The sequence below is a fragment of the Ptychodera flava genome, chromosome 4, assembly GCF_041260155.1.
Source record: "Ptychodera flava strain L36383 chromosome 4, AS_Pfla_20210202, whole genome shotgun sequence".
Taxonomy (NCBI): Eukaryota; Metazoa; Hemichordata; class Enteropneusta; family Ptychoderidae; genus Ptychodera; species Ptychodera flava.
The window spans coordinates 2,657,924-2,677,734 of record NC_091931.1 but is presented as its reverse complement, the minus strand read 5'-3'; the positions used below and the strand labels follow the sequence as shown (position 1 = coordinate 2,677,734).

Below are 19,811 nucleotides of genomic sequence, written 5' to 3'. Positions count from 1 at the left end.
AACATGAAGATTGGGCCAAAAAAAATAAAATGTGGATCACAAGAAAATAATTCAGCCTAACAGAAACTAAAGAGTGTATTATGTGGCATTACCTTACAGTTTACGTAAACTCAAAGACATATGTTATCCACACATTGATGACAATCACTGGTTATCTAATATTGAATCAACACACTGGTTGGAACATGTCAAGGTAGGGTTTATTGTTCAATATTCCCATTAGATGTTATCCTTTTAAGTATGCTTGCATGTTGCAGACAAATAATGTCTCCTCTGATTTACTGGCTTCTCTGTAAACCATATGGAGCTCATCAGATGGATAAGTGAGTAGGGACATTTGATGTGTCTCAACTTTATGCCATGCTGAACTTCCACTTGTTCAAAAAGGCATTTGAGAACATTTGCTCCTCAGTTCATTACAGTAAAATTCTGTTTTACACGGTACAATTTGCATAACAGTCTCTGTACAAATTTATGAAAGTGACAATGATACTCACTCTGATGCAGTCATCCTTTTTTCTGTTTCCTTTACTTCAGCAATTACATAACTTCACTGGTTTGAGAAGCAGGACTGCTAGTTCCTGGCATTCACTGAGACGTAACATGTAACTTTGTTTTGTAGCTTATTTTAGCAGGAGCAGTACGTATAGCGGACAAATTGGAAAGTCAGAAGACATCAGTTGTATTACATTGCAGTGATGGATGGGATAGAACTGCTCAGTTATCATCGTTAGCGATGATAATGTTAGATCCATACTACAGGACTATCAAGGGCTTTGAGGTACTCATTGAAAAGGAGTGGATATCGTATGGACATAAGTTTGCACAGGTAAGTTTGGCTATGATTTAATTTCCCCTGGCATCACATCAATTTCGTTCAACAACAACTTCATATTCAACATTGACAAAATGAGTTTCACCTTCCCATACTCACAAAATATGTTTTACAGGGGAGATCCTAAGTTTAATTGTTTGAGGGTCTTACACTTTATCCACAGGTAAACAATCAACACTTCTTTAAAATCTATGACTCCTTGTCAAAGAATAAAAGTTGCATTCATCAAGTTGAGGAAACTTGGCTTTCTCAGACTGAAAGTGCATTATCTATCAACATGCTTTAATAAAGCTACATATATTCACAAATTTGTACTCGTGGCTTTGTGTGCACACTGATCAGAAATATTGATGAATTTAGTGGATAGTACATCGCTTGTCATTTGAATTTGGAGTTGCAATGTTTGACACGCAGATTTCTTGACTGTAACATACCAGTTGTTTGACTCATACACAAAATGTCAAAGGATGTGGTGACGATTGTGGCATGTAATCGTACAGAATGTTACAAAGTCGTAACACTGTAGCAAAACTTTGACTTTTCGAAAAAGTGAGAATAATCTTTCTGATCCAGGCGTATGATTGGTTTGACACTTCATTTTTTCCATTGAGTGTTTGTAGTCAAATCAAAACTGAAATTAGTTCAAAGTTACAAATATCATAAACTGAGAGTAAAACTCTAAAACGACAAAGCATTCACTGAAGATAGTCCTAAAAGACAAAGTTTACTAATACAGAAACTTTGCCTTCATTGGTATCAGAATTGAATTGGTAACGTGGAATTGTATGTTGGAAACTGTTTGTAATTCGTAGCATATCTTAACCCATTCGTGTCGGAGATAACTCGGTAGCGGTTCGTCCCATTGACGTTGTGCATTCCACAATTTCTGGATGAAAATCTCTGCGTTAATATATACCAGAGTAATAAAACCTAGAGGATGGTACAAACTTGCAGTTGCTCTTACAATTTCCTGCTTTGTAACAAATGCTTCACTTTCTGGTGATCTGCTTAATTTGTACGAAGTACAGGCAACGAAGTGAATCTGAATCGGTATCCCAGCGTATACCAAGTACATTCGTGATGCTATATGAATAAGAAATATTTGCTCTCGCAACAGTTTCTTTCAACTCAGTGCTGTTAGTAGCCCACTAGCAAAGATTAAAGCTGCGTGATTTCATGAGATTCATTGCCTCAGTATGATAATCTGTGAATTTCTGTTCAGAGTCGCGTCCACTACAAACATTATCAACGTAGATATTTCTGCTTAGATATACTGTGGTCTCAGATCCATCGTTTTCTAAGTGAAACTTGACAGTTGTGTTTAAAATGACTTTAAAGTAGTAAATACAAAATTGATTGTTTGGATCGTGATAAGCACATGAACTTCATGAAATCACGATTGGACTCATCTAGGCCTACTTGTAAGAATGCCTTCTCAATATCTGCGGAAACGCAAAATTTGTGCATGCGGAAGCAGAGCATAATCAAGCAAGATCATTTAGCAGCGATGGCCCTGCGTCTAAGCAGTCATTTAAACGGGGGTGTTTGCAACTTTGCAGCTACAGTTGTAGACAGATAGGCATTGTCTCAGAATTTTTCTTTACCGGATGATGTGGTAAATAATGGCCTGAACTTACATTATTGTTAGCAACCATTTCTATGAAACCGCGTTCCAACTGATTTTTAGCTACTATAGACTATAGTCTATAGAAGCTATTGGGATGGGTATCCGTCCAGCATCCGTTGTCAGTCTGTATGTATGTATGTATGTAGGTATGTATGAAAAATATGATTTTGAGAAACTATTTTTTTTTAATTTTTGATATTGTTGAAAATAGGCAAATTAATGCCAAAAAAGGCGTTTTTGGTAAAAAATCTTCTTCATAACCGCTGGTCAGACAGCTTTGTTATTTGGTATACAGGTCCCTAGGGATAACCCAACTTAGATTTTTTCAAATTGTGATGAAATATGCAAATCTGTATTTTTAAGGAATTTTTTTGTCATTTTTGCTCAAAACTTTATTTCATCAAAACCGCTACAGGTTTCTACAGATGAACTAAATATGATATATTGAATATATGATGAAATCTGCAATTTTGTATTTTTGGTGCAATTTTTGCCATCTTTTGGTTAAAAATGTGTTTCTCAAAATTACTTGTCTGATGCCTGTGATATTTGGTATACAGGTTCCTAGGCTTTATCTTAATGTAATATATTGAAATTATGATGAAATCTTCAATTTTGTATTTTTGCAGCTAATTTTACCATTTTTGGTCAGGCCATCCTGAAATGAGCTATCAAAGATATCCACCTTCATCATCAATACATGTGTCACAAAAAGTTATTCTCAACATAACACAGCAGAGCTCTGTCTACTGTTGGGTCGCTTGGTTTTTCAAAACCGTTTTTCAGAGCTTTAATATTTTGTTTACAGGTCCCTAAGATGACCTTAGTGAGATAATTTCATACAGTCAGGAAATACTTAATTTTGTATCCATGTCTATAGTAGCTTCAGGGACTTTGGCCCTATGTTTGATTAGCTTGTTGTACACCTGTCTCATCACCAGTGTTAATCGTTGGACCATAGCGCATGTTCTTTATTTTCGCAAACATTTCTGTTTGTCAGCAATAGAGGGTGATCTTGGCACCAGGGAAGTTTTGTGACATATCAGTTGTTTTCTGAGTCGCTTGTTTTAGTTTTAGTAAGATGTTTTAGTTTTGATGTAAGATGTTTGGTTTTGGTGTAACTAGCATAAGTAACTTCTTGCTGACTGACAGGCTTGTCAGTAATGCCAATACTCTCAACATTCCAGAAGTTTTGAAGCAAACTATTTACCCAGAGGTATGTGTGGCAACATGCATTACAGTAGAGGTGGGGAGGGGACTGGAATTTGGATGTGGCAAGGGCCCAGACAACAAATAACCCATTTAGAAGACACAGCAGTGGGTCCCTGTCCATGGATAAAGTGATCGCCAACAAATGAATAATAGAAATCTAAGCCTACCAAAATTGAAATTTCAAAATCATGCGCATCAGATACAGGGATTGCTAATTCTGACTCTTGCAATTAAGGAAATTTGGCAATACTAGCACTAGATTTCAAGTTATTTCTAAGTGGAGTATTTATCTGAGGCACAGTTAAAGTACGTATATTAATATTACAACCATCATGACCATTAGGTATAATTACCGTAATCTCTGCAATCTTAATTGATCGCAAACCAGTGGATTTCGCTCCAAGTGTGGAAACGTTTATAAGTTCAGAGTCACGTTTATCAAAGTCTATACTGATTGATCTTGTGGTACACCCAGTGCTGAAACTTCTTTGTGAGCCGTCATCAAAGAGCAATATTGCCATTTCAGATTTTGTTGATCCCTTGTTGGTCTTGATGTCTGCGATGGCAGTCTTCAGCAGCACTGATGAATTTCGGCTGACATCGGACGATACTAATGTGCCAACATCATCCCTCATTGTGGCCGGGTGTGTTGGCATCTCTCCGGTGCATATTGTGATATGGTATTTGCGTTTGCAGACTTAGCAGATGAATTTTGATTTATAGTCTGAAGGGAGATGAGCACCAAGGCAGTTGTAACACAGTCTGTCTAGTTTGATGATTTCTAGTTGTTTGGTCTTGTCGGTGACCACTGTGCAATCTGTTGGTTTATGCCCGATCTTCTTACAAAACGCACAATGTTGTGGTTTCAATGTTTTCTGACAAGTTGTTGTCAGAAAGGCGGCAGTAGCAGGTGGTTGGTCGGTTAGTTCAAGTTCAAAGTCAAGAGTAGTCTCACCTGCCCTGTCGGCATTTATTTCTTGTTGAATGAATTCTCTTAGACTCTTCAATGTCCAGTGGCTCCTGCCAACTTTGCTGTTTGACTGCAATGATACTGATTTACCTCACTGCCATAAAACCTAGGTTTTTACCAAGGCCAGCTTCTGTATAGAGGAAAACACACACAATTCTACACAAACTTTTTGAATTCATACCATGATCTCTACAACCAAATTCGGTCAAATATTCCGTGCCTCAGTTGATGTAAGAGTCAAATTCAGTATGAGAACAAAGAAAGTGTTGCCATCACTCTGTCAAAAACGAGTGAGATAGACATTCTGGATCTGAAATGTAGAGTATTGTAAAATCAAGATAACAGTTGTTGTCGGTTATTCATTGGCACCTAACAATGCAAAACGCTTGAAGTTTGGCAAGTCTTCAGTCACAGACAGCAAAGATGAGTGTGTGCATGGAAAGAATGTATGATTCTCTAGCTATGAATTCAGAACACCTATAGAAATAGAAATAGATGAAATTCAGATGGTATGGGGTCTGGAAGAAGAAATGAAATTGATTGATACGAGTTTTCTTCGTGTGAATAAAAAGTACACACTAACCACAGACTTTGGAAGTTGGAACAATCAAGTGCAGCAAGTGTCATCTACGGGAAGGTCATACCCTCTGTAAATGCCCAAATGGTCAGTGTATATCAGCTGCAGTTTGTGGAAATCTATCTAAACCTAAGAATGAAAAGGATACAGTGGCTACTTTTGAGTGCCAATTTGAGGCAGCTCTCATCTACAGCAACAAAGAAAATTATCTCTGTGAAACATTCATATTAGAACCTATTTTCTTGGCCATGGCCATGACCAAGAATACAGGTTTTAAACTGTGATATTAGCATACTGAAGAAGAATCACTATTGTAGGAAACTCGAAAGTGCATGAAAATTTCGCTGAGGAAGGCTAGCACTTCCAGCGCCTTTTGAGTCAGTTTGATAGAAGCACTGGGTGAGCCCTGAGGAAAGATACTGTGAAGAAAACGTTAAAAAGAAAAGACATAATATTTCCCAATACTACGACAGACAGCGAGGACCATCAAACTGTAGCACCAGATAGGCATGAAGCAGTCACAGCGACTGATAATTGTCATCAAGTTTATGCATTTTGTCAACACTGAAATGTACAAACTGATTATTCCATGAAATAAAACTACCATTGTGTAACATGTCTTTCAGAACAGAAAGAAAAATTATTATGATAGTAACTAAGTAGGCTTGATGAATGAATGAATGAATGAATGCTTTATTTCACCAGATGCTTCACAGTATGTACAATAATGAAAATTATCAGAAAACTGTGTATTACTGAAATCGTACAAAGTCAAAGAAAAGAAAGGAACATTGCAATATTGTAAAATCTGGTGGGGGCCATGAAAATAGTCTAAAAGGACTAGTCGAGTTCATGGCCCGTGAGTATACTAATAACTATTCGGTACAAGCTTAAGTGTGATGGAGGATAGAAACAAACACAGATTTAATGTAAATTCAGTAAGTGATGTTTCAATGCAGACTTGAAAACTTGTCTACGTGACAATTGTTTGAGATAGTCAGGCAGCGAATTCCAGTGTTTCACAGCTGCATACCTAATGTTATGTTGTGAAATGTCAAATTTGAGCCTGGAATACGAAAATTTTCAACTTGTGTTAATCGTGTTGGATACGAGTGCTTTGGAATCTCAAAATAGTGTTCAACTGTATGAGGAAGATTGTTATGTTTCAAATCATAAACAAACATACAAGTACAATATTTACTCAGTTTGTAGATATCTAAAATATTCAGTTTGTAAAACAGAGGTTCGGAATGAGCAATGAAATGAGAAAAGGTAATTGAGCGAACAATCCGTTTCTGAAGGCGAAAAATTGGCTCTAAATAGCTGAAATAAGTGTTTCCCCAGATTTCCAAACAGTACATTATATGAGGTAAGATAAAAGCATTATATAGTTGAATGAGAATGGATTTTGGAACATAGTGTCTTAGTCGTGTAATAATACCAATTTTGGGTGTAATTACTTCAATGACCTTTCGTATATGATATTTCCATGACAAAGATGAATCTATTGTAACTCCTAAATAGCTTGCACAAGAAACTTGTTCTATTGTATCATTCCCAATTGACAGATTTCCTTCAAATGTGGTGTTTCGCTGTGGCGTCTTTATGATCATATAATTGGTTTTGTCAACGTTGACTGTGAGTTTGTTGGCCATACACCAACTGATAATTTCATTAAATTTGGCGTTAATTTGAGTAAGATTTACATTCTGGGTACGTAGAGATTTAAAAATATTTGTATCATCTGCAAAAAGTCTACAATTAAAATAGTCTGTTGAATTACAAATATCGTTAATATATACCAAGAATAAAGTCGGACCCAGAATGGAACCCTGCGGTACACCACATTTGATTTGCCTGTAACAAGAAGATTTACCATTGACAATTACAAATTGATTACGACTTGTTAAATAACTATGAAATAACTTTAGTGATGGACCTCGCACTCCATAATGATGTAGTTTGTGAAGAAGGATATCATGATCTATAGTGTCAAAGGCTTTTTTCAAATCAACAAAAATACCTAATGTTACATAGCCAAGGTCCATCTTCTCTATAAGATCAGCAACAATGTCAGCGAGGGCAACTTTAGGACTGTATTTTTTGCGAAATCCATACTGCGTATCAATTAAAATATCGTACTTGTCAAGAAAAGAAACCAGTTGTTTGTTGATAACTGCTTCAAAATTTTACTAAAGACGGGCAGAATTGAAATTGGCCTGTAATTACCAACATCAAATGGACAACCTTTTTTATAAAGAGGGGTAATTTTTGCTACTTTTAGACTATCAGGAAAAACACCATTTGAAATCGAAAGATTGATAATATGTGAAAGAGGGCCAGCGATATACTCAGCTGCATGGATAGTCAAAAGAGGATGAGTAAAATCATAACCAGGTGTTTTTGAGGAATCCAGGGAGAGTATTTCTTTCATAATGTCTCCTGGAACAACTGGTTGAAAAAAGAAAGAATTGCTACGACTCTGCTTCAAATAATTCTGGAAATTGATATCAGTGGAAATTTTGGACGCCAAATTGGGCCCAATATCAGAGAAATACTCACAAAATTCATTTGCAATATCTGTACTCTCTGTTATCACCTTGCCGCCAATTTCACTGAGTTCTAATTTATTTGGGGCCATACTACTCCCATTATTTCTATTGAGAATTTCATTTATAACATTCAATGTTTTTCCAGAATTCCCACTTACAGAGTTTAATTTATTACAATAATACATTTTCTTTGCGTGTTTTAAAACCTTGGTTAAGACATTACGGTAATTCTTATATATCATTATAATATCATCGTTCATGGGACGCTTCTTACTCTTTGAGAAGAGCAAATGTTTTTTCTTGATAGAAATAAGCAAGCCTTTTGTTATCCATGGTTTCCGAATTGACTTACTACGGTGTTTTTTTGTCGTCAAGGGTACGTGTTTCATTGCAATAGCGTGAAATTTTTCATGAAATATATTGTAGGCATCATTCGCATTGCTGCAATCATACACTTCCTGCCATGAAGTACTACTCAAGTCAGTCAGAAAGGACTCACGATTGTAACTAGAAAAGTCGAAACATGTGTGTTGCGTATGCTGTTTGAATACATGCTTCATGATGTAAATTGACACTACCTAAAATTGCATTATTGGAAATAATGTAATGCAAGGAAGCATTGGTTGATTGGAGGAATAATTGTCTGATTATTATTTGTCAATTAATCATTTCCTGACCTTGAACTTGTGCAGTAATACGCATTTCATGCATATGCACAGAACAGAGTGGTAGTACAACAAGGTTTGGGCCAGTTCTCGAATAACTCGGAAATGTGCCATGTGGAATCAGCAACTTGAAACTCATTCTTCCCATAAAACATTTTTGTTAGGTCACATATCCTTTCAATGCATTAGTGGTTTTGTACATGTACAATATAGTATGTACGGTCATTGCATCAATCATAGTCATTACCATGAATTCATTCTCGCGATGGTTTCATTTATCATGTCTAAAATCAGGGTCGAATATATGCATGGTCACCCATTCATGTAGTATCTTTCAACATGTCAAACAATATAAGTAGTATCTCGTATCAAACAAAATTCATAAAAAATGGCCGACTTTGTCCCTTTAATGAATTTGTACATGTATTTAGGAAATATTTCACACATTATCCTTTTCAATAATAAGCTGTATGTTTAAAGACAAAACTACTTGAAACAAAACCGGCAAAGAAGGCAACAGCTCAGATAAATTTATACATATTCATTCTTCATTTTACTGTTAAAAATTTCAAAATTTATCACTAAGGCCATAATTTTCATGTATTTTTCCTATGATAAGACTCATAAAGAATAAATATCAATTTTCAATAAAGTTACCAAAACATAATCATTCTTTTGCGCAAATGATGTGTATTCTGATCAACCATAACAATTAGTTAGAATTGAAGGAAAAATCAGAGTTGTCATTCAAAATTGAATGAGTGTCTACTTTTTGTTTTGATGACAGAGGATTGGCCATGGAGACAAGAACCACACTGATGCAGATAGATCTCCAATATTTTCACAATTCATTGACGCTGTATGGCAAATGACCAGACAGGTAATACTCAACGTCTATTGTACATTATGGCAAATGACCAGACAGGTAATACTCAATGTGTATTGTACATTATGGCAAATGACCAGACTGTAATATGCAATATCTATTGTACATTATGGCAAATGACCAGACAGGTAATACTCAATGTGTATTGTACATTATGTACATTATGGCAAACAACCAGACAGGTAATATTCAATATCTATTGTACATTATGGCAAATGACCAGACAGGTAATACTCAATGTGTATTGTACATTATGTACATTATGGCAAACAACCAGACAGGTAATATTCAATATCTATTGTACATTATGGCAAATGACCAGACAGGTAATACTCAATGTCTATTATACATTATGGCAAATGACCAGACTGTAATACTCAATGTCTATTGTACATCATGGCAAACAACCAGACAGGTAATACTCAATGTCTATTGTACATTATGGCAAACGACCAGACAGGTAATACTCAATGTCTATTGTACATTATGGCAAACGACCAGACAGGTAATACTCAATGTCTATTATACATTATGGCAAACGACCAGACAGGTAATACTCAATGTCTATTGTACATTATGGCAAACGACCAGACAGGTAATACTCAATGTGTATTGTACATTATGTACATTATGGCAAACAACCAGACAGGTAATATTCAATATCTATTGTACATTATGGCAAATGACCAGACAGGTAATACTCAATGTCTATTGTACATTATGGCAAATGATCAGACTGTAATACGCAATATCTCTTGTACATTATGGCAAATGACCAGATAGGTAATACTCAATGTTATTGTACATTATGGCAAACAACCAGACAGGTAATACTCAACGTCTATTGTACATTATGGCAAACAACCAGACAGGTAATACTCAATGTGTATTGTACATTATGTACATTATGGCAAACAACCAGACAGGTAATATTCAATATCTATTGTACATTATGGCAAATGACCAGACAGGTAATACTCAATGTCTATTGTACATTATGGCAAATGACCAGACAGGTAATACTCAACGTCTATTGTACATTATGGCAAATGACCAGACAGGTAATACTCAATGTCTATTGCACATTATGTACATTATGGCAAACGACCAGACACTCAATATCTATTGTACATTATGGCAAACGACCAGACAGGTAATACTCAATATCTATTGTACACCATGGCAAATGACCAGACTGTAATACTCAATGTCTATTGTACATTATGGCAAATGACCAGACAGGTAATACTCAACGTCTATTGTACATTATGGCAAATGACCAGACTGTAATACTCAATGTCTATTGTACATTATGTACATTATGGCAAACGACCAGACACTCAATGTCTATTGTACATTATGGCAAACGACCAGACAGGTAATACTCAATATCTATTGTACATTATGGCAAATGACCAGACTGTAATACTCAATGTCTATTGTACATTATGGCAAATGACCAGACAGGTAATACTCAACGTCTATTGTACATTATGGCAAATGACCAGACTGTAATACTCAATATCTATTGTACATTATGGCAAATGACCAGACTGTAATACTCAATATCTATTGTACATTATGGCAAATGATCAGACTGTAATACGCAATATCTATTGTACATTATGGCAAATGACCAGACTGTAATATGCAATATCTATTGTACATTATGGCAAATGACCAGACTGTAATATGCAATATCTATTGTACATTATGGCAAATGACCAGACTGTAATACGCAATATCTATTGTACATTATGGCAAATGACCAGACAGGTAATACTCAATATCTATTGTACATTATGGCAAATGACCAGACAGGTAATACTCAATATCTATTGTACATTATGGCAAATGACCAGACTGTAATACTCAATGTCTATTGTACATTATGGCAAATGACCAGACTGTAATACTCAATGTCTATTGTACATTATGGCAAATGACCAGACAGGTAATACTCAATATCTATTGTACATTATGGCAAATGACCAGACAGGTAATACTCAATATCTATTGTACATTATGGCAAATGACCAGACTGTAATACTCAATGTCTATTGTATATTATGGCAAATGACCAGACTGTAATACTCAATATCTATTGTACATTATGGCAAATGACCAGACTGTAATACTCAATGTCTATTGTACATTATGGCAAATGACCAGACAGGTAATACTCAATATCTATTGTACATTATGGCAAATGACCAGACTGTAATACTCAATGTCTATTGTACATTATGGCAAATGACCAGACAGGTAATACTCGATATCTATTGTACATTATGGCAAATGACCAGACTGTAATACTCAATGTCTATTGTATATTATGGCAAATGACCAGACTGTAATACTCAATATCTATTGTACATTATGGCAAATGATCAGACTGTAATACGCAATATCTATTGTAAATTATGGCAAATGACCAGACTGTAATACTCAATGTCTATTGTACATTATGGCAAATGACCAGACAGGTAATACTCAATATCTATTGTACATTATGGCAAATGACCAGACAGGTAATACTCGATATCTATTGTACATTATGGCAAATGACCAGACTGTAATACTCAATGTCTATTGTACATTATGGCAAATGACCAGATAGGTAATACTCAATGTCTATTGTACATTATGGCAAATGACCAGACAGGTAATACTCAATGTCTATTGTACATTATGGCAAATGACCAAACAGGTAATACTCAATGTCTATTGTACATTATGGCAAATGACCAGACAGGTAATACTCAATGTCTATTGTACATTATGGCAAATGACCAGACAGGTAATACTCAATGTCTATTGTACATTATGTACATCATGGCAAATGACTAGACTGTATTACGCGATATCTATTGTACATATGCCTTTATGGTAAAATAATGAAATAATTTTGGTCTAAACCCACAAAAGGAAATTCACTGTAATTTTCTTTTCCTGTATTTCAGTTCCCAAGTGCATTTGAATTCAACGAGAACTTTCTGATCACAATATTAGATCATCTCTATAGTTGTTTGTTTGGTACATTCCTCTTCAACTGTGACAAGGAAAGATCCAAAGAGGTAAGGCATAGACAGCTATATTGTGTCATAATTTATCCAGGACTTTGCAACTATAGTAGTTCAGAATGCGAGGTGCACATATGAAAATATCATTTCACTGGTCTGAAAGGTCAAAGAATACCACTTGATCCAAAAGAATTTCAGGCAAAAAGCCTTATTGGGCTGTAGGACATCAAAAATATGACCTTGATCATAGCAACTGCTCATGTAAGAACTGTTTTTCCTTACCTCCTCCTTACAACATCTCACAAAGTCTCACTCTACTTGATAACTGAGAGACATCGTAATATTTCTATACCGTTCTCTCTTCTTTCAAAGCCATCTAATCCATTGTTTTCATTCATTTTTCATCAGGATGTCAAAACCAAGACAGTTTCACTTTGGTCTCACATTAACAGTCAGATAGAAGATTTTACAAACCCACTCTATGCTGCCTATCTCAACCAACATGTACTTTTCCCAGTTGCCAGTATGAGAAGAATTGAACTGTGGACAAATTATTATGTCCGCTGGAATCCTAAAATGAGACCACAGGTAAAGTACTACACTTACATTTTGATTGGTCACATTTTTTGCCGAGTTTCACGTTTCACACCAAACCATTAATTATGGTTTCATAGCTTTGTCAGTACTTGTGAATTTACAAGATCATTCAAATTGTTACAGAGTAGCACTATTATCATATTCGTGCCACATTTTACACACATCAGAGCGTGTGCGTACCATTGGTATCTGCACTGTAGTGCAATACCAAAAACATCATGCCATAACCTTATGTTAATGAGCACTTGTAACCTGGGCTACTTTTGTTTGTCAACAACTAGTATCCTGTTAGGAAACTGAAAATGGTTATCTGCAAGCTTCACAAGAGAAACAATGATAAAACTTGAATACTTATATTTTTGGGGCAATTTTGCCAATTATGGTCAATCAGAATGTTTTTCTAGACAGGTGAATGATATTTAATGTCAGTACTCAGGCAAAGTACACTACCAATGACGTATGCCACCAACAGTTGCTGCCAGAACTGATGTATGCAAATGATCACCAGTTGGATAGCATATTCAGAAATTTGCTGCTGATATTCAAATGTTTCCCAAGTTCATCAGTTTTCCCTTAATTGACAAACCCGCCAACATGGTGACACACCTACTGTATTATCTAAATTCTCTTAAATATCACAGCAGAGCTATATTAGTCACTACATCGCATGTAGAATTGCAGTGCATTGAATTAAAGGAATATTGTAACACAATCATATTTGTTGAATTAACATATATATGCTGAATACTCGATTGTGAATTGTGTGTTGTATTAAATGTTACTAAATGTCAAAACCATGTACGTTCTCAGTCTATGAACTTAGCATTATTGAAGTGAATGTTTGACCTCAATTGCGACAGGAACCAATTCATCAGAGGAATCGTGAACTTCTTGAACTCAGAGCTCAGTTGCAACGTAAAGTAGAAGAGTTACAACGAGAGATTGACAGCAGGGAAGCCAGAGAATTGGGACTACAGACTCCACCACCAGGAGCCAGCTCACCAACCAGAGTTGCTAGCCCAGTCAATGCAAGCTAAAATTATCACAGTTACTGTGTCTTGTCTTCATTCAAAGTCAAAGAATACCAGTGCAACTCAGACATACAAGTATTTAGATTTCCATGTTAGTCATAGACTTTGACATTGCCAGGAATTGAGATATGCAAGTACATGTATCTTGTTCAGATGTAAATAGATTCTTGGCATTGGATTGGTATTCATTGCTCTTGTTGCTGTGTACTATAACACTTTAAAAACACAAAATCCTATTAATATATTCATTTATTTGCATGGAGTTGCTATAAACACTCTGAAAATTCAAACATTTTCATGTTGACTGTTTATAAACAAACATTTATGACAGAGTCCGTTTCAGAAATATTCTTGAAAAAGTACTCTGGATGTGGTTTGTTTTCAAATCGTAACACAAAGTCTCTTTCATTAAAATATTTATGGAGAAAAATTTAAAAAGTTAGAGGGACACACTTTATTTAAATTTGCTTTGATATCAAAGAATTCTTGCCATGTGGAAAAAACAGATACATTGTGAAAAGCACATGACCTATGAAATATTCTTAGATGTATCAGATGACAAAATATGAGTTAGTTTGGAAAATATCTTCATTGAAGTTTGTTACAGCTGTTATGATAGCTACAGATAGGAAAGTATATCGGTATTTTGAAAACAAAATTACCAGACGGGGTAATTAAAATGAAAAATTGCCAAAACTCAGCACAAATGTAATGGAAATACTAATATAATGATTACTTCCAAAGCTTAACATTGGACCACATCTGTCGTGACAGCATGCAATAATCTCCATCTTCACATCTTGGCTTTTAAACTCATTCGTCTTGTTCTGAAATTTAATGTTTGTTGTCACACAACATAAAATTCAATGAAAAATGTTTGAAACAATACTTCATTTGTAGAATGATAAATATGGACAATGGCAGATTGCCCTGGCAACATTCAGTCATACTTTGGTATGTTGCCTTATACTTAATGTACATTCTTTAATTCTACGGTCATATTTGCCAAGTAGTTTCAGAGCAATTGGCCTTTCATCGTTGGATGAAGAAAAAGCCATGACAACAAACAGTGAATTACAGAGTCATTTCTGTTATCAGTTTAACGTTCATTTAATTAATAATTATAATAATATTAAATAATAGTATACTTTGTTTAAGCACTTTTGTCATTAAAGGCATTTGGAAAAGCTTACAAGAAGACAGATAAACAGATAGGTATCATAGTATAGATAGACAGCAGGGAGAGGTATACTGTATTTGTTTTCCAAAATGTTGACTATACAAACCAGACCAAAGTTCACCATATGGAAATACTAGGAGGACATACAGTCATCATTTCATTCAAAGGCCTTTGCCATTGTTTATTCAGACAATGTACCAGAAGCTGTTGCAATCAACACTGATACCCAGATACAGTCAACAGTCAAACTGGACTTCATGACCAAGTCATTTATTCAGTTGGTAGAATCTGCAAAACACTATAGTGTCAAAAACTTTAGAAATTATTTGTTATTTTGAAGAGAAGCAGAAAATTGTTTTTGACTTTTATGTTTGTCAGTACACTGAAAGAATTATTTCCTGATTTAAACAACAGTAAGATATTCACAGATTTTTGCTGATTTCAAGTGAGAGCATGTGCAATTACACATTTGCATGTACCTTTGAAAAGATGAATCAAAATAAATACAGTGGCAGTATGAACTATAACACAGAGAACTTTGTTTTGTCAATGCTTTGCTCTGACCTCGTCAAGCTTTGTTCAAAATTGATTTACTGATTGTTAGATTGGTGTGTGCTTTATTTATGGTTGATTGTGTCCTAGGCATAGTGATTACACCATATGTGGAGAGAGAGAGAGAGAGAGAGAGAGAGAGAGAGAGAGAGAGAGAGAGAGAGAGAGAGAGACTGTATATGTGAATGGAGGAGTTCACAAAAACATTTAATGCTACTGTGACACCGTACTTTTTGGATTAGCATTAATCTAGCCATATAGCATCATGATCTGTTGACTGGCTGCATAGAGTAGTGGGGTCATGACCCGTTGACTGGCTGTAATAGATCATGACCCGTTGACTGGCTGTATAGAGTAATAGGGTCATGACCCGTTGACTGGCTGTATAGAGCAGTAGGGTCATGACCCGTTGACTGGCTGTATAGAGCAGTAGGGTCATGACCCGTTGACTGGCTGCATAGAGTAGTGGGGTCATGACCCGTTGACTGGCTGTAATAGATCATGACCCGTTGACTGGCTGTAATAGATCATGACCCGTTGACTGGCTGTATAGAGTAATAGGGTCATGAACCATTGACTGGCTGTATAGAGCAGTAGGGTCATGACCCGTTGACTGGCTGCATAGAGTAGTGGGGTCATGACCCGTTGACTGGCTGTACAGAGTAATAGCATTTTATTTTTCAGTTGTGGAAGGTGTATGCTTTCAAAAAGTCATCTGATGCAGTCCTCAAGCAACTAACTTGAATGGAAAGTCAAGCCAAACAGGAGTTTCAAAGCTGTTTATACACCACTATAATTGCTCCGAAAACATTGCCAACTTGCTAATCCGCTGTCCTTATCAGCGGATTAATTGATTGAGTCAACACCACAGCTGTGCCACAGTCTGACATGGCAGTAAAAATAATAAGTTGGAGAGGAGATAAGTGACTTGCCGGTAATATATAAGGCAGTCAGACGGTGTGGAGTCGAAACCTTTATTTGAAATACCACAGTCAAAATTAATAAAATTACTTGTAGTAATAAAGAAAGCAGTCAGACGGTTTGGAGTTGAACTCTTTATTTGAAATATCACAGTCAAAATTAATAAAATCAAATAATGTAAACCGTTGCACAAAAAACCCTCCCTCCCCATCCCAGGGGACTGATTTCTTTCCCCTGTGCTTGTAAGTTACTTATTAGTCAAAATGTGTGGAGATGATTATTTAGCGTACCCTGGCTAAATCATCAAGGTGTCACAGGGCCCTTACAGATTTCTCTCACAGATGGTAGAAAAGGTATATTACATTTACTTCAGTCTATTACTCTTTGAAAGCCTGCTGGATAATAGGTCTGTGGTAAAATTTTAGGTGGAGTCACAAGTAGAGCTGTTTTGTGTAATTATCCCAAGTCTTCTTGGCAGTGTCAAAAATAATAAATAAAACAATGCAAGATACCTAACTTTCCAATCTTGCGTAACTGTTCAATAGAAATGGCAAGGAAACAACAAAAAAACAAGTAGATCTTACTACAAAACATATTTCCACATTGATTTATTCATCCTATTTCAAGAAAAAACATCAGTTGTGTACTTTGTGACTTTGTGTACTTTGTTGTTGATGGTATTACAAAAAAGAAGTGCTGCGCAATTTATATTGATGAGGGCAGCAGTGGCCCGTGTACCTCTTACTAGACTTCACAGTTAGACACAGACCATTACACAGATTTAGAATTCGTTTTCTGATCACCAACAGTTACTTTTATTTTGTTCAGTTTCAAAAACTACTTTAATTTGGAAAGACAGTCTTGTAAAAACCAACTAGCTTACTGAAGGAAAAGTTGTGGATATAAACGAAGCTTTTGCAAATCTTCATGGACCAATTCCCCTGGTGTACAAATGATAAAACCGACTTCAACAGTATGGCAATATGTTACTCTCTTATTCAACAAGTCTTTAGGAATGCTTGCTTATCGGTTGTCCTTCTCTATTTCCAGGTTTTATTTTATATGCACTGTCTCGAAGTGCCATCTTTCACATAACAATCCTATATTCAGCTTAAGGTCACAATTCCCATGATATTAACTTTTGGTAAGCCTTCAAAATTGACACAATGACATGTACAAAGATAGACCATAGACATTTCCCATATCAATAGCCCCATCTTGCCGACACATACACAGATAGACAATAGACATTTCCCATACCAATAGCCCATCTTGCCAACACATACACAGAGAGACAATAGACATTTCCCATATCAATAGCCCCATCTTGCCGACACATACACAGTTAGACAATAGACATTTCCCATATCAATAGCCCCATCTTGCCGACACATACACAGAGAGACAATAGACATTTCCCATACCAATGGCCCATCTTGCCGACACATACACAGATAGACAATAGACATTTCCTATATCAATAGCCCCATCTTGCCGACACATACACAGAGAGACAATAGACATTTCCCATATCAATAGCCCCATCTTGCCGACACATACACAGTTAGACAATAGACATTTCCCATATCAATAGCCCCATCTTGCCGACACATACACAGAGAGACAATAGACATTTCCCATATCAATAGCCCCATCTTGCCGACACATACACAGAGAGACAATAGACATTTCCCATATCAATAGCCCCATCTTGCCGACACATACACAGAGAGACAATAGACATTTCCCATATCAATAGCCCCATCTTGCCGACACATACACAGAGAGACAATAGACATTTCCCATACCAATAGCCCATCTTGCCGACACATACACAGAGAGACAATAGACATTTCCCATACCAATAGCCCATCTTGCCGACACATACACAGAGAAACAATAGACATTCCCCATACCAATAGCCCATTTTGCCGACACATATACAGATATACAATAGACATTTCCCAATACCAATAGCCCACTTTGCCGACACATACACAGAGACAATAGACATTTCCCATACCAATAGCCCATCTTGCCGACACATACACAGTTAGACAATAGACATTTCCCATACCAATAGCCCATCTTGCCGACACATACACAGAGACAATAGACATTTCCCATACCAATAGCCCCATCTTGCCGACACATACAAAGATAGACCATAGACATTTCCCATACCAATAGCCCATCTTGCCGACACATACATAGTTGGACAATAGACATTTCCCATACCAATAGCCCATCTTGCTGACACATACACAGAGAGACAATAGACATTTCCCATACCAATAGCCCATCTTGCCGACACATACATAGAGAGACAATAGACATTTCCCATACCAATAGCCCATCTTGCCGACACATACACAGAGACAATAGACATTCCCCATACCAATAGCCCATTTTGCCGACACATATACAGATATACAATAGACATTTCCCAATACCAATAGCCCATTTTGCCGACACATACACAGAGACAATAGACATTTCCCATACCAATAGCCCATCTTGCCGACACATACACAGAGACAATAGACATTTCCCATATCAATAGCCCCATCTTGCCGACACATACACAGTTAGACCATAGACATTTCCCATACCAATAGCCCATCTTGCCGACACATACACAGAGACAATAGACATTTCCCATACCAATAGCCCATCTTGCCGACACATACATAGTTTGACAATAGACATTTCCCATACCAATAGCCCATCTTGCCGACACATACACAGAGACAATAGACATTTCCCATATCAATAGCCCCATCTTGCCGACACATACACAGTTAGACCATAGACATTTCCCATACCAATAGCCCATCTTGCCGACACATACACAGATAGACAATAGACATTTCCCATATCAATAGCCCATCTTGCCGACACATACACAGTTAGACCATAGACATTTCCCATACCAATAGCCCATCTTGCCGACACATACACAGAGACAATAGACATTTCCCATACCAATAGCCCATCTTGCCGACACATACACAGTTAGACAATAGACATTTCCCATACCAATAGCCCATTTTGCCGACACATACACAGATAGACAATAGACATTTCCCATATCAATAGCCCCATCTTGCCGACACATACACAGTTAGACATAGACATTTCCCATACCAATAGCCCATCTTGCCGACACATACACAGATAGAC

At 36.4% G+C, this 19,811-nt stretch overlaps 1 protein-coding gene and 1 long non-coding RNA gene across 3 annotated transcripts in view; one reads left to right on the top strand and one right to left on the bottom strand.

Annotated features, from left to right (window-relative positions):
• Positions 1-15,691, top strand: part of LOC139130668 (phosphatidylinositol-3,5-bisphosphate 3-phosphatase MTMR2-like) — a 28,665-nt gene extending 12,974 nt beyond the window's left edge. Inside the window, exons 11-16 of one of the 2 annotated variants that reach the window (XM_070696410.1) lie at positions 100-193; positions 623-829; positions 9,226-9,318; positions 12,288-12,401; positions 12,756-12,935; positions 13,805-15,691. In XM_070696410.1, the coding sequence (XP_070552511.1) occupies positions 100-193; positions 623-829; positions 9,226-9,318; positions 12,288-12,401; positions 12,756-12,935; positions 13,805-13,981 (865 nt within the window). In that variant the 3' untranslated portion in view covers positions 13,982-15,691. The remainder of the gene's footprint in view (positions 1-99; positions 194-622; positions 830-9,225; positions 9,319-12,287; positions 12,402-12,755; positions 12,936-13,804) is intronic. The other variant, XM_070696412.1, reaches the window with a different exon arrangement.
• A 1,724-nt stretch (positions 15,692-17,415) lies between these two features.
• LOC139130667 (uncharacterized) lies at positions 17,416-19,607 on the bottom strand. The gene is made up of 2 exons (XR_011551937.1): positions 18,611-19,607; positions 17,416-18,501 (listed from the first exon to the last, which is right to left on the bottom strand). It is a non-coding gene; the product is annotated as an uncharacterized lncRNA (long non-coding RNA).
• Positions 19,608-19,811: the final 204 nt, after the last annotated feature.